This window comes from Gobio gobio (assembly GCF_949357685.1).
Source record: "Gobio gobio genome assembly, chromosome: 18".
NCBI classification, from domain to species: Eukaryota; Metazoa; Chordata; class Actinopteri; order Cypriniformes; family Gobionidae; genus Gobio; species Gobio gobio.
Window position 1 is genome coordinate 11,683,645 of NC_137111.1, and position 17,104 is coordinate 11,700,748.

The 17,104-nt window shown below is 38.5% G+C and overlaps 1 protein-coding gene across 2 annotated transcripts in view; it reads left to right on the forward strand.

Annotated features, from left to right (window-relative positions):
- Positions 1-16,516, forward strand: part of nolc1 (nucleolar and coiled-body phosphoprotein 1) — a 29,143-nt gene extending 12,627 nt beyond the window's left edge. Inside the window, exons 9-14 of one of the 2 annotated variants that reach the window (XM_079842991.1) lie at positions 570-635; positions 727-1,239; positions 11,395-12,486; positions 14,908-14,987; positions 15,414-15,497; positions 15,604-16,516. In XM_079842991.1, the coding sequence (XP_079699117.1) occupies positions 570-635; positions 727-1,239; positions 11,395-12,486; positions 14,908-14,987; positions 15,414-15,497; positions 15,604-15,762 (1,994 nt within the window). In that variant the 3' untranslated portion in view covers positions 15,763-16,516. The remainder of the gene's footprint in view (positions 1-569; positions 636-726; positions 1,240-11,394; positions 12,487-14,907; positions 14,988-15,413; positions 15,498-15,603) is intronic. The other variant, XM_079842992.1, reaches the window with a different exon arrangement.
- Positions 16,517-17,104: the final 588 nt, after the last annotated feature.

Consider the following 17,104-nt stretch of genomic DNA (forward strand, 5'->3'; position numbering starts at 1 on the left):
TGACCTGCTTTTAAAAGGGTTTAAAAACGAAAGAGAAGACGAGAGTCGGCTGTTTCTATTGTAAGTTTCTAATTTAAAATGTTTATAGGCTATAAGTTATATTTTAATGTTTTGCCACTTGTGTGAGCTAAAGTAGGCTATAGGCTATATAAAGTTATATAGGCTATATAAATATAAAGTAATGAATTGAATAAAACGTTGTTTAAATGTACTACGTTAAAACGTGACATCTATGAAAGTGTAAACAAAGAGAATTGCAATTCTGACAAGCCATGTTCAGTAACAACTTTTGGATTTGAAATGAAAATAATAATCAATAAATGCTGTGTTTGTGGTACAACCGCGGATCAGTTGCGCGCTGCAAACGCAGCATATATGAAAGCACAACAGCGCGTGCTGCTCCTGCACCGCATACGCAACGCAACACGCACCGCATACGCACTGCAGACGGAGTATGTGTGAAACGGGCGTTACTATTATTTAATAGTTTATAACTTTACAAGTTACATTTAATTCTATTCTATAGAATTTTAAATATAATACATTTTTTCTATTGTGTCTTCGAACAGCTCAAGTTAAGACTGTGACTCCCAAAGCTACTGCTAAGAAGGACGACTCCAGTTCTGACAGCTCTGGTACTGAACTCTGCACATTATCACCACAAATAGTCATTATTTTTTTGCCCCTCTGGGTCTCTTGAGTGCTAAATAACTTTCTTTTTCTCAGATTCGAGCTCAGAGGATGAAGCAAAGAAGCCAGCGGTCAAAGCTGTGCCAGCTAAAGCAGCCTCAGCTAAGAAGGCACCTACAAAGGTTGCCCCTGCTCAGAAAAAGGACTCTTCAAGTTCAGATTCTTCAAGCTCAGAGGATGAAGCAGCAAAGCCAGCTGTCAAAGTCACCCCTGCAAAAGCTGCATCTGCTAAATCTACACCTGCAAAAGTCACTCAGGCTAAAGCCATGCCTGCTAAAGTTACTCCAGCTGCAGACGACTCTTCTAGCTCTGAAGACTCTGATGATGAAGAGGAGGCCAAGAAACCAGCAGCTAAAGTTGTCCCAGTTAAACCTGCGCTAGCCAAGAAAATGCCAGCTAAAGTCACGCCTGCTGCAAAGGAATCTTCATCTAGCTCAGAGTCTGAGGAAGATGAACCGGCCGCAAAACCTACCCCAGCCAAAGCAACTCCTGCTAAAGCTGCTCCTCAAAAGGCAACTCCTGCTAAGAAAGATGATTCCTCAAGTTCAGGTTAGTTGTCATTGTCATATATTATATTATATTATATTATATTATATTATATATTATATATTATATATTATATTATATTATATATTATATTATATTATATTATATAAAACTTGGATACATACAAATTGGAAAATCTCAACTGCTTGATTTATATGGTCAAAAAATGTCAACTATATTATCGGCCAGCGATTATATAAAAAGTTGTGTGTGTATACACCGATCAGGCATAACAGTAGGTGCGTTTACATGGAGCACTGTAATCGGTTTAAAAGTCCAATCCGAATGAAAATGCTCCATATAAACACCTCAATCGGAATAAAAATGGCCAAACCGAATAAAATTGTAATCGGTTTGAGAGGGGTGGGATAAACCTTTTCATGAACCACTCAAACGAAAAATTTCACCATGTAAACGACCGGATCCGATTACTTTGAGTGTACGTCTTTCTGTGACGTGATCTATAGCGCGCCTCCACAACTGAAGAGCGTGCGCCGCGCTCACACCATGTTGACAAGAGAGGAAAGTAGGGATGTGACGGTGAGGAAATTTTCCCACCGGTTAATTGATGTGTGACAACACCGGTAATACCGGTATCACCGGCGGAGGCTTTTAAATCACTAATTCTATCTAACCGAAAGTAACATGCACACGACCGCTCTGAACTGAAAACGCGCCAGTGCGCGCACACCGTGAATGACCGCTCGTCTGTAAATGCGCGCTCTGTGAGGCCATGGGCGCGTCTCAATCAGTTCCCTAGTTCAGTCAGGGCACTGATCAAGCATTGATCAGTCTATGATTGAGATGCACGCCATGAATGCACACTGTTAGTTCGTCAGTAAAGCCTCGTTTATACTCGACGCGCCCGCACGAGCGCGAGGGTGCGCGCGGCAAAAATAAATCTGCGGAGCCAGGTTAAAGTAGGCTAAACAATGCGCGCTCTGTGCGGCCGTGCACATTTTACTTTCGGTTTTTAATTAGCGCCAATTCGGCTGCGGGTTGCTTGAATTGTGGGTTCATTAGCCTCCTATTATTTTTAATGAAAAACACAACAACAAAACAAATGACAAACTCCCTTAAATAGGCGCTTTTACGTTTCGCTTTGAAACCAAATCTTCCGCGATCATCTCAGTCAGCTCCTCACTCTTAAATCTGATGAATGACTCCTGCCGAGACTCACGGTCGGATCCTGCTTTATTAAGCAGACACGTTCAGTTTTTATTTGTCTGTTCTCTAACTGAACTAAATTATTTTATTACTATAAAAAAAAAAATCAAAAAGACGGTGGGCGGTGCCACGGTGGGCAAGTGATGTAACCGGTGTTGAGTCTGGACACCGGTAACACCGGCAACACCGACTATCGTAGCAAGCCTAGAGGAAAGTAAATTTTTCTGAGGTATTAAACTTTTTATTTCGTAGCATGTTATGAACACGATGTTGGAATAATGACACAGACATAGCCTGGCTACACCATCTCATCTTGACAGCGTTTGTCCTATAGGCTTCAACTGTGCCTGACAGAATAATTTATTTTTCTGAGGTGATTCTTACACTTTACAACAAACAATGAATAGCTTTTATAAAACGGTCCTGGTGGCCGTTGAGAGTTGCCATTTCAATGGGGAACATTCGCCTGCTGGAGAGGACGTGTTGACATTTCTCTGTTTCTCGTAAGTTATATTAAAAAAAAGTTCAACAACTGCTTCAAATTGGTCAAGTAACATTACCCACAGTCTACTTTAATTACTTTTGTTAATATTTATAGCTTTGTGATTATGGTATCTTTCCTTAATTTTCTGAAATATCTATGCGTTTAGTATAGTCTTGCTGAGCACGTCTTGAATGCTTTCATTCATGTTTCACCGTACATCCTATGTTTTTATTAATAATTTGGGTGCATTTTATTGTTAATTTGGTGTTTTTCAAAATAAATTAATTTAATTCATTTTGATTCTGCATTCATCATTCACAGCTGTTGAAAATGCCATTGTATAGGACATACATTAGGTTAAACTACTGCATGTCCGCCCACAGAAAATTAAATAAATATAAAAATTACCTACACAGAACTATTGATCCACGATACTAACGTTACGAATCTGATGCGGCAGACAAACTGTGTGCACATGTCACAAAATGACTGAAAGTCAGCACATGTAAACACCAGATCGGTTTAGATAACGTCTCATGTAAACAGTCCACCGAATCTTTCAATCGGAATGATTTTTATCGGAATGAAAAAAAAGTGCGCATGTAAACGTGGCTATTGTTTAGGGCTGTAACGATTTGACCAAAAATAAAAACCTCGATTAATTGAACATTTCACCTCGATTGCGATTAATGAACGATTATTTTGCTTTTTTTTTTTTTTTTTGCCTCGTAAGGTTCAGTAATTTCCTGATAAGGTTTTTACTGTAAATATTTTCTACTATTATAGGTGGATTTTTTTTTTCTAATGAAAGTGCATTTCTTTGTGATTTTAAAACACTTGAAGGAAACGGTTCACTTTCAGCAGTTATTGTCTATGGAGCAGATTTCTGCTTGTGCATCAGATACAGATACATTAACACAGTAGGCCTACATTACATTTATCTGAATGCATTAATGAGAGAGTGATTGTGTGTGAATTACTCATTACCGTCTCTATTCATTATGAAGCTGTGGTTTGTACTTCAAAGGTATTCAAATCTATGCTATAACGGTTGAGTTTCTAAGCTACTTTAGTGACTTTACTTTAGTCACAGGACAGTGTTGACACTGCGTTTCTGCGCTGCTTTGCGCGCGATCTTCACGTGATGTGCGAGCTTCTGTCTGAGTGTTCGTTTGTCACAATATATCAGGCATTAGTTCAACATAATACACATCTGATGGTCTAAACTCGCTTTAATGTTCAAACTGGCAGGGCTTAAAACATACAAATGACAAAGCTTTGTGAGGACACAGTCGAGGACGGGCACGCGTTTAAATGTTGAAACTGACACTCCTTTAAACGCATTTACTTGACAAACTTTTTTGTGAGCACGAAAGTGAAAGCGATCTGGCTTCGGGGCTTGCGCGCGCCGTGTGTGTGTGTGTGTGTGTGTGTGTGTGTGTGTGTGTGTGTGTGTGTGTCGGCGGCAGCGCGTATAGGCTATAAGAACGGGGATTAACTGACCTGTATATAAACTGTGTAAAACATGCAGTTACTATAGTGATTCTGGGCATCTATAAACACAGATAACTGCTCCTGCATCTCTGTGTGCCTGAAAACTGCACTTGATGTGACTGACGGGGCGGAGTCACGTAAAAACCGAAATAACCGACATGGGAAAAATACGTCGGTTAGAGGTTCTGAATGTCGGTTTCGGTTATTTTCCGATTAATCGTACAGCCCTACTATTGTTACACCTTAATATTCTGTTGGTCCCCTTTTGCTACCAAAACAGCCCTGACCCATCGAGGCATGGACTCCACTATCTGACACCAAAATGTTAGCAGAAGATCCTTTAACCTGTTAAACTGCAACCCCACTTTGGGGCTCACAGCTGAAAACGACCTACCTGAATTAAAACAATTATAGCTCCTGAGAACAGTGTGCTACAGGCACAATTAAGGTATCTTTGGAAAGAAGACACTTGGGACTCTACTAAAAAGCAATCAGAGTTGATAATTCTCAAACAGATAAAAAATTATAATAGTTGAAATGCCTCAAAAATTATTTGCACTACACAGAATGTTGTATTATTTCATGTAAAAATATATGAAAATAGACCTGGAGGAATCCAGTTCAGTTATGGATTGAAAGCCACACGACTTATCAGTTTATAGTTCAAGTTTGAGGAAGATATAATGAAAAATGTGGTTCCTGCAAGCTTTTTTCCAAGACTATGTCTGTTCCATTTCTCCCTCCGCCTGCTTGAGGCACATCCCCAGAAATGACATCTCCCAACTAAAACAATTGCAGTTGCTGAACAATTTGCACTACATGCACAATTTAGACATCTATAAAAAGAAGACACTTTACAGTTTATTACCCAAACATTAAAGTAGAAAAAAACTTAGAAAGACAAACAGTTATAGAAGTTGAAGTGTCTTGAAGATGATTTGTGCTACAATGAACACTTTATTATTTGATGTAAAAATATATGAAAATAAGCCTGGAGGAATCCAGTTAGTTAATGAATTGAAAGGCACAAGTCTCATCAGTTTATATTTAAAATTTGACGAAGATATCATGAAAAATGGGGTTCCTGCATGCTTTTTTCTAAGAATATGTCCAGGTGCCAAGAAACCTACAGGAGACTTGATAACCTAATGTTATGAAGTGTACTGCAAGCTGTTTTAGCCATCATATATGATGCTTGAATGCTTTTTCAACTATAAAATAATAGGCAGAACCATAAGACTTTGTATAAGTGATTTATTTGTACAACAGAACTTATAAAAATATAATAAAAATGAAATATTAATAAAAAAGAGCTAAACTTCTTTGCAACTGAAAATACAACAAGTAATATAAGTATAATAACTATAAATATAACTAGTAATATAAATAACAATATAATATAAATATATAGCTATAAAAACACACACAATTTGCAAATGTAAAAAAAAAAACATTTACTGGCCTTTTACTGGCGGATTCAGGTCTACAACAGCAGGTGCAGATCTTGAAGAATCTGAAAGCGTTCTTCTCTTTTCTGCTGGTTGGCTGGTGCTTGGATGCCATAGCTCATCTGAAGACTCAACCTGATGCCTGTAGAATGGCAAGGAAAGGAAAGAGAATTAGCACTGCATGTCCTATTTCTGTATAGTTTGCCCATTCAATCAACAATCACACTGTCATCATTCACTCTAATTACAGGCCATCCCATGAACAATGAAACTGATGGGCAGTCGGTTAGACAGCATTCATATTGACGGCGGCCCATACATTCTCACACAGCCCAAGCATCAATCTAACGGCCGGCCATACAGTGAGCATTCATATTGACGGCCACCTATACATTCTCACACAGCCCAAGCATCAATCTAACGGCCGGCTATACAGTGAGCATTCATATTGACGGCGGCCCATACATTCGCACACAGTCCTACAATCAATATAATGGCCGGTGAAACAGTGAGCATTCAACAATCACACAGATGGTCGGCCGTCCAGAACTTTTCTTTTTTCGTCAATTTGTTTTTGTAGCACAGGGGAAAAAAATGCATTTTATATATTATATATATATATTTTTTTTTTTTCTGTGTGTGCTAGAAAAAATGCTAAATATCAGTATATGTATAATCTATACTGGTATATTGTAATTTTTCTAGCACACAGGAAAAACATAAAATAAATACAGTCTCAATATATATATATATATATATATATATATATATAAACAATTACATGTGTTATATATATATATATGTTTTATTTACACACACATGGGGAAAAATTATATATACTTTTTCCCCATGTGTGCTAGGAAAAATGCAAAATATCAGCATATGTATAATGCATACTGGTATATTGTAATTTTTCTAGCACACAGGAAAAACATAAAATAAATACAGTCTCAATATATATATATATATATATATATATATAAATATATATATATATATATATATATATATATATATATATATATATATATATATATATATATATATATATATATATATATATATATATATATATATATATATATATATATATATATATATATATATATATATATATATATATATATATATATATATATATATATATATATATATATATATATATATATATATATATATATATATATATATATATATATAAACAATTACATGTGTTATATATATATATATATATGTTTTATTTACACACACATGGGGAAAAATTATATACTTTTTCCCCATGTGTGCTAGGAAAAATGCAAAATATCAGCATATGTATAATGCATACTGGTATATTGCATTTTTTCTAGCACACAGAAACAATAAAATACATACATTCTCACACACATTCTCAATATACATAAACAACTACACATAGCAACTCACCGGTATGTTATTGGATCAACTTCTCTGTCAACAAGCACCGTCACCGCTGTGTTCACTCTCCTTTTTCACATCGCTGCTTCGAGTGAGCTCAAATAAAGCATTTTCAGCACAATAAAAACTTCTTTTGACGATCCATTGGATAATACATTCCGTCCAGTTAGTAAGATTAGCAAACAGTTACTACAAAGAGACCTCTGTTTGTTTACTAGCGCGTTAGCTTTTAGCTGTCAGATGGGGGGTGTCAGGCTCGCAGCATCTCGTCGGAGATAGCGCCACATTGGCACATTCAGATGAATAAATATTCACGCCCATGTGACAAACATACACATGCAAGGTCTCGTTGGAATCGTGTGCTCATTGGCTACATTTTCTGTCAGTCATGACGATTCAATGCTTTTATTGGCTCCAGATAAACAGACATTATCATTGGATGAGCACGTCATGACATCAGATAAAACGATCGCTATGGTTGGATATTTTTGACTATATCGCGGCTATCTTTGCATGTTTTTGAGTGGGGTTAGTTGGATTTTGTTCGTAACATTCTAAGCTTTAAACCCATGCCACTTTATTCTACCGGGAGACTGTTTTTGGTGCATTATTTTATTGCATAACAGTCTAGTATGATACTTCGCTCCGCAGAAATGCAATGTAAACAAAGGATTAACCATCAATATTACACCGTTATTGTTTCGTTGGATTAAAATGCTCTATGGGATGTTATTCAGTGGACCCTCACCTTTCCATTCGTTCTGGAATTGTTTGCAATGGATGCGTGTGTGGCTCGTAATTAGGACACTAAAGGTATGTACTCTGTTTTTATTTATAAAATCGTTGATGTGTATTGCTTACATTGATGCAAAAATACAGCCGTTATAAGCTTTTCAATGAAAAACAGTGGTCTGTCCTCGATGCTTGAGGTTTAGACCTTTAGAATGATATATAGTTTGTCAAGATTAATGATGTTTTTTTACGTTAAATCTATTAACAAACATTACACTCGTGCTAAAAATAGCGCTTCAACCCGTGCACGCGCTCATGAAGCTTATCAGGTTAAGCCCTGTAAGTTGCAAAGTGGGGCCTCCATGGATCGGACTTGTTTGTTCAGCACTTCGCACAGATGCTTGATTGGAATGAGATCAAACTCGTTGTTGTGCTCCTCAAAACCATTCCTGAACCCTTTTTGGTTTGTGGCAGGGCGCATTATCTGCTGCAAGAGGCCACAGCCACCAGAGAATACTGTTTCCATGAAAGGGTGTGCTGACGTGCCCACTTTTGGCGGTGGACAGGTGGTCAGCATGGACACCCTAACTGGTCGCACTATGCAGGCCCATACGAAAAAAAACGTGATGCACTGTGTATTCTGACACATTTCTATCAGAACCAGCATTAACAACTTAAACAAATTTGAGCTTCAGTAGGTCTTGATCGGACCACACAGGCCAGCCACGTGCATCAATGAGCTTTGGCCACCCTGTCGCGGTTCACCACTGTTCCTTCCTTGGACCACTTTTGATAGATACGGACAACTGCAGACCGGGAACACTCCACAAGAGCTGCAGTTTTGGAGATGCTCAGACCCTTGCTGCTGAATATTTCCCACACACTAACAGGTGCTGTGATGAAGAGACAATCAGTGTTATTCACTTCACCTGTCAATGTTATGCCTGATTGGTGTAAATAGTACATTTTACTTTGCATGCATACACAGGGTTTGTACAAGGTGCTTAAAGTTTAAGTACTTGAATTTGACTTTTTGGAAATTTAAATCTTGCAAGACCCTTGGAAAAAAAACCACAAGCTTTTCACACAAAATTAACGCTGCAGCCTGTCTAATATAGATATTGAGCCATTTCACATGACTATGAGTGTGATATTGCTCATTTCCAAGTATTTGATGCATCTTTCATTCTTCAGGTCATATATTCACGGAAAAAAATCTGTTTAAATGAGTCTGTCATAGTATCCTTTTAGTGGTTAAGCGGATTTTCCCTGATTGGGACAGTCAATGAATTGATCTCTTTAAAGTGAAGCGTCGGTTGAATCTTAAAAGGTGTTCAAAATTAAAATACATTTTTGTTTACAACCTTGCTTCCAGAATGAATCACCATTTTTCAGTTAATGGTTTCTAACTCACTCTTGAAGTCAGTTCCTTGCCGCCACCTACTGGCTCAGCTATGTTACCGGCACTGAAATCGTTGATAAACCCTCATCAGACCTTTACTCAATACCAAGTACGTAGGGGTGGCAATCTTCCCAATTTCATATCACTATCTTCTAACAAAACAATCATGATCCACGATCTAAATCGTGATCTTCCCAGTTTTTAGATGTACTATTGATAATATCCAGACTGGAACAAGCCTTTGGACTTCTCTATTGCACAATTTAGAAGACAGTATTGTATTAAACAATCAGTTGGCAAATTGTTCATTAACCATTAACCCGGAGTTAAAGTTTAAAACACCAGCATAGTCTTCAGTGTATGAATTAAATATAGATTGATTATTTTTAAAACTTCTAAAGTTATTTATTTTTTTGTCTTAAACATTAATGACAGACAGCAGCAGCAGGTATTCGCATTGGGCTTTAAGACTGAATGCATGGATAAAATGACACGCATTCCAATTTCTTTCCTTACTGTTTAAGACCTAACGCACTGTTTTCATGTAAATGCTTGCCAAAACAGACATTTTGACATGTTTTTGTGCATATTTGACCGTTTAGGCGTGTGCCTGAATCCCCAAGTGTACTTAGCTCGCCTGTGTTCTGCTCCAGCTTGCAATGTTCACCAGTGCACACGTGGTACTTGCATAAAGGGATAATACTATATGGAATATCTCAGCTGCCTGGTTTTATTTCGTCTAGGGCTGCAACTAACAATTATTTTAATAATCGATTAATCTGTCGATTATTTTTTGATGAATCAGATATTTTAAAAAAAAAAAAGCATTAATTTCCAATCCTTTATTCAAAAACAGAACTGACAGTGCAAATTCAGTGCAAAAAATCTTCAGAAAGTGTACAGGTTGCTACAATAAATATATAAGTCTTTTTTTGTCTCAGCTTTGAATGATAATGTCATTCAAAGCTGGTTTTGATTTTCGTCTCGTTTTTGTCTGTGAAAAATGTTGTTGATTTTAAAATATTGACAAATTATTTGTCAACGAAATTAACATAGCAACAGATTGAAAAATGAATGGGCCAAAAAAGGCAAGTGAATAAAAACGCATCTTTTGTCTTGCAAACTATACCACCCCTGCCTTACTACTGTTATTAACAAGCTAACGCTAACTTGTCATGCTGGATAACGAGTAAACAAGCACCAGAAGAGCTACTGGAGGGACGTCACGCTCCTCACTTCGAAACGGAACAAAAGTAGGATTTTGTAGTGACTAATGCTCCCTTCATGTGCTATAGAAAATTGGATGATTCCGACTTCTGAAGTCGTGATTACGAGTGCATTGCTTTCAAGTTTCAAAATGTGAGGGCGTTCATGTGCAATGTTTACCTAGGAAACTCATATTTACGATAATTCTGAGAGCACGTGAAGGCAGCATTAATGTTACCCTGCTGTTGAACTCCCTTCCTCCTCATCAAGGACTCCAAGATGTTTTCGTTTTAGGTGCTGAATCACCACTGTGGTGCTGCCATTCCATGTTGCGTCGCTTTTGCTGCAATTAACTTACTTTTTCGATCTATTAATAGTGCTTTTTCGACTGGTACGGCTTGGCTCGGTTTGCTTTTCTACTCCGTGGTACAACGGGTACAGCACGGCTCGTCAGCTTCCACTCTGCTTTGTGCTCAACGTGCTTTTTTTTAATATATACTCAAACATCTCCGCGTGTTATTGAGGGGCATAATAGTCGCGCAACACAACTAATCGATAATGAAATTCGTTGCAAACTCTTTTAATTATCGAATTTTATCGATTCGTTGCTGCAGCCCTAATTTTGTCATAAAATATTTCTATTTCCCCTCACTTGCACATGATTTTCTGTGAAGCTGCTGTGAAATGCACTATACAAGCAAATGATTTGGCATTATTTGGAAAAGATCAACAAACCTTTTAATGTAATGCCATGTGAGTACTGAGGATTAAGATTGTGTTAACTTGTATATCCATTTTACCTCCCACAGATTCAGACAGCTCTGAAGATGAGGCACCAGCTAAACCAGCAGCCACGTCCAAGCCTTTGAAGACTCCTCAAAAGAAACCTGCCACCACTCCGGTATCCAAACCTGCCCCAGCCAAACCAACCAATAAACCAGCGGAAAGCAGCTCCGACTCGGACAGCTCTTCAGATGAAGATGAGGAACCTCAAAAGAAAGCCGCTACCACACCGGTATCCAAACCTGTGGCTACCTCAGCCAAGTCTACCCCTGCAGCCAAGTCTACCCCTGCAGCTAAATGTACCCCTGCAGCCAAGTCTACCCCTGCAGCTAAATCTACCCCTGCAGCCAAGTCTACCCCTGCAGCTAAACCTGCTGAAAGTAGTTCTGATTCAGACAGCTCATCAGATGAGGAACCTCAAAAGAAGGCCACAACAACACCGGTATCCAAACCTAGTACCCCAGCGAAACCTGCAGCTAAACCAGCTGAGGGCAGTTCTGACTCGGAAACTGACAGCTCTGACTCGGAGGACGAGACTCCAGCTGCTAAGACCCCTAAACCAGCAGCGGCTACTACTGTTAAGAGCCCTGCCTCTGCTGCCAAACCACCCGCTCCAGCCAATAAGGCCACAGCTGAATCCAGCAGCAGTGATTCTGACAGTTCCAGTGAAGATGAGAAGAAAGTAAAGACTACTGTGACGCCCAAAGCAGCAGCAGCAGCTAAGCCAGCCGCAGCGACTCCAGTTAGCGCGAAGAAAGCCGAGAGCAGTAGCTCCGATTCATCTGACAGCTCAGACTCCGAGACGGAAGCTAAGAAGACTCCCGCCAAGCCTGCGGTCGCCAATGGAAAGCCTACAAAACAAACCCCCACCTCTGCAGTGAAGGTGCGGGCCAAAAAGACAGCAGAGTCTTCATCCTCCGATGACAGCAGTTCTGATGAAGAGGAGCCATCTAAAACACCGGCTGCGAAAACTCCACCTGCTACAAAAACACCGGCTGCGAAAACTCCACCCGCTACAAAAGCACAGGCCGCTAAGGCCAAAGCAGAAAGCAGCTCTTCTGAGGATTCATCTGAGGAAGAGGAAACGACCAAGACTCCTGTCACTTCCGCAACAAACGGTATTATCAGTACTCAATATATCTGATGCTAATGTGTGTTTTGAGCGTTACTGGCCCCCTGGCCAGTTTGTATTACCATCAACAGAGCGTTATGTATTACACACACACCCAAAAAAAATTCAACAATTTCGCCTACAGCACTCAGCAGCACTCAGCACTTTATTTTAAAATGCGAGACTATGGGTAAAGACATCTCAGCATTTTAGAAAAGTTGAACTAACTTAACATGTCATTATAAAACCATGCCACATATGTGCGAGATGTGAGCACCATTTGGCATGTTAACATAAGAACACGTTTTTGCATTAACGGAAGACAAGGGTCAGAGAAATGGGGGAAAAAACACAGTCTCGAGACTTTAGGTGCGAGATGTGAGTGCTGTGCATCAAGTGGAATGCAAAAACACATTGTGTAAATGCCCATGGTCTTCGCACGCTCTTTCCGACATGTTTCAAATGCACAGCAGTGCTTCATCTACTGGGTTCAACTAGAAGGCAGAAACATTCAAATGTAACCTCAATCTACGTCATTTTGCCCAAAAGATAGTAATTTATTGTGTTAAATGATAAAAGCATCCAATAGACATTACAAAAATTAGCTTTAGAGAAAGTATATGTTTGATTAAACAGAATTTATTGCACATTAACTTTTAGGCTTCAACGGCCATGAAGGTGAGTTTTTGGGGTGAACTATTACTTTTTTATTAATATGGGGGGGGGGGGTCTAATTCCAAATAGAGGAACAAACTGCTGGTAGGTGGTGGTAAATGTCTAAATGAGCAAGTCATTGATTTTTGATTTATGTAATTCCTGAATGAATCAGCCATTTGAACAAATGGCTCTTTATGAATGGACAATTGAATCATTGGTTCACCCGATTGATTCACTCGATGTGGATTCATTCAGAAATTAAAGGTGCAGTAAGTTTTTCACCTTACTAAAGCATAAAAATACCATGTTTGCAGATATTTAGGAAACATGCTAAATCCACCTTCTTGTTTCTCAGAGAAAAAATGCTACAGTCAGTTTTTCTACTTTAAAGTGTGTGTTCCGTGTCGGAATGCCTGTTTTTGTTTTGTTCTGTGTGATACCGTATACTGCCAGTTTACCCAATAGTATTTCAACGCCACATGTTGTCAGGTGGCACAAAACGCATTGTATTTCTGCCATGGAAGTCAGCAAATGAACTGGGTCAGTGATTGCAGATTCTACACAACCTAAAAATCCTCAGCATCCAACTAAAAATCTCTATGAACGAGAGCATATTAAAACACGGATAAATCAACTTGCAAATCAATTGCGCTCGCTCAGCTGGCAACCCGCGTGAGCATCGAGTCTGAGGGAGGGGGTGTGGGAAACCACGATCTCAAATTTTGAATTTGGACTGCAGTACCCATTACAAACACTAGGTCAATCCTACATACACCTTTCAATTCAAATTTATTTGTATAGCGCTTTTCATAATGCATATTGTTTCAAAGCAGCTTCACAGAAAATGCATGCGTCTACATTACAATTTAAAGTGATTTGTCCATGTTATGCATTTAAGAAATGCACATATACAAAGCACATAGATAAGCTAACAATCTATTATTAATCAATATAATAATTAAGGCACTGAAATAAGAATACATATTGTTAATGAAAAGGGTATATAGAGACCGCTGTGACACAACAGTTCTGCTCTGGCTTTATAGGTAATATTTTCATTGGCAAAATTGGACAATTGTGTCTAAAATATAACACAATATCAACTTATTTATTGAACTGTTGCATAAAATCAATATCACATTTGCACAAAAACAGCACTCGTGTGATATTGCACTCGTTACTCTTGTGATTATTTCTTAAATGTATCATGATATAGTTATGAGACAAAAACATACAGCGGCATCATCTTGAATTTTAGGGGCATTATAACTGCAATCTATAGGCTCCATCACGCAGGGAGTTGTTTCTCGGTTCGTCACCAATTATTTTTATGTAATGTAAGATGACCTGTGGAGGTCTGGGGCAGGGCGGGGCAAGATAAGTTAAATGCGTCAATACTTGGAACACATTTTCCCATAACTAATTAAATAAACGCATTGAAGCAACAGCCCTATTTAAGTTTTCACGGCCTGAATTTTTATCCTTATGCTTCTTGCATGAAGAGAGAACACTCGAGTCATGTTTGAATACAGTGGCATTTACAGTTGGCGTGTTAGTGAGCTAACGATGTGATATTCTAATAAACAACACTGCACATGCTAATATTGTTACATTAGGTTTGCTCCATCTTGTGCCTGGATAGGACACAGTATCACTGACATTTGAACTGCGTCCTGCCACATGAGTGTAAAACTGTAGATTTTTAGCTGCTTTCTTGTAAATGGTTTAGCCTTCATTTTAAAGCACTCGTTTGTTTTTCCTCTGATCTCAGGCACAGAGAGCAAAGCAACACCCAAGAATAAAAAAGTCGCCACATCCACACCGCAGACCTTTCCCAAAGTCAAACAGAAGGTAAGTGTCTGCGATTGTGTGCATGTTTGTGTTGATGTTGGCTCAGTGCATATTCAAACACACCCTGGGGTCCAATTTGGAGGCTAGGGATTCTGATTCCCGGCAAGATGTGACAAAAACACTGGTATATGGGCTTCAGTGGTTTTTGTAATGAAATCTGGGAGTTCTCTCTCCCTCCATTGAAAGTCCATTCCACCAAAACCGATGTTTCAAAAGTCCCAGAAAGACATTGTTAAAATGATTTAACATGATTTAAATTAGTCAAATTTTGTCAAACATTCTTTATTCTTTTTAAATCTAAGCAGAGGTGAATTCTCTGCTCCCGCAGTATGAAGCGCCATACAGACATATTGTCACGACTGTTTGGTTATGCACTTCTGCTTAAATGCATTTTCTGTTTGTTTCTTTGTTGTGTGGCTTGTAAAGGAAAGCAATACTCCTTTCCGTAGAGTAAGAGACGAGGAAATTGAGGTGGACCCCCGACTGGCAGACAATTCATTCGACGCAAAGGTGAGATTTTAAACATGTGAATGCATATTAGGCCAGTGTTTACTGTGAGGAGATTGTCAATGTGTAGTGCTTTGTTTCATTTGTTTGACTCCTTATTTACTTCAAGATGGGAGCCAACGGAGACTGGGGCCAGAAAGCCAACAGTACACTTAAATTTACCAAGGGCAAATCTTTCCGGCACGAGAAGACCAAGAAAAAGCGTGGCAGTTACAGAGGCGGTGCCATCTCCACCACAGTGAACTCCATAAAGTTTGACAGTGAATGAGATCACGATCTAAACGAACTTCAGAACTCTCCCCGTCTGTATCTCCCGTTTGTTGCTGTATCAGCTCTAGCAAGCACTGTTCTAACCCATCTACCCTCCCTTCCTGCGCAGCGTACTGACGCTGTTCTGCCATCAGTACTCTTGTGCCAGCATCAGCTGAAGAAGGCAGGAATAGAGAGGGTTGGTGACGTGTACGGTTGTCATTATATTCTACACTCAGTCCTTCATGCAGTTAGACATTGTGACCACATGGTGGCGTTGATGAATTGAGTTTTGCAATAGAAAGTCTTTTGATTTAGCTTATGTAAAATCATTTTGGCTTCACTGTAAATGTTTCTTGAAGTTGTTTTTGAAAAATTATGTATGGTCGTTCTAACAGGTAATTCATGTACTAGAAATAAAGAGCGATTTTTCTTTTTTTTTTTATAATGCATCTTAAAGAAATGTCATTGTTATGGTTACGTTATGAGCCTATCCATGTATTTTGAGCCTGGTGATTTGTCTCAATTGAAGAAGCCATGTAGTTAATGACTCCGCCCACTTCTGTTCAATGGACACTGGAAGACCGCCCTTAAAAAAAGTCATCCTCATTCGATTTTAGTTTTTGATATTTTATGGTTTCACTTCTGTTACGCAGGATTTTGTCATTTGGTCTCCCTCATAATAAGTCTCGTAACTGTAATTAAAACTTTGACTGAAACTCAACTGTTTGTCTGTTTTTGATCAAATGTTATAAAGTTCTGTCATGAGCTCAGCCATGTCCTGTTTTGTTTGCCAAAATCTTTACCAGTAAACAATTTGTATGGATTAATTGAAGTATGCCAGAATGGGTAACGGGTGCAAGTAACCAGGATGTAAGTTTAGCCTAAAAGAAGATTGCGCACTGTAGGGTCTAGCTAATTTGGGACCAAATATTTAATGATTAAGTTGATGGGCCTGTATTGGTTTGAATCAAGTATAAGAATTGTTCTCATTTTTACTGAATCAACATCTGACTCCAAACTGTGTTGATGCTTTGTGACGACTGTCTGGACATGAAACAGGTTTAGTTGTGAAACTAAGATCAGTATCATTAACAATGTCTACATAGGGCTTGGCGATTATAACGAATTCATCCATTATCAATATCATAATATTCATTTACCATTAATTGGGAAGGAAATGCTTTCCACATATTTGTTAAAGAATGTACACTTGTTACATTAACAATTAAAAAAATATTTTAAGGGACTGCACAACAGAACTGTATAATAATTATTACTTTGAGAAGTGAACCGTAGTGATATTCACTGATCAGGCATATTATGATCTAGTATTGTGTTGGTCCACCTTTTGCTGCCAA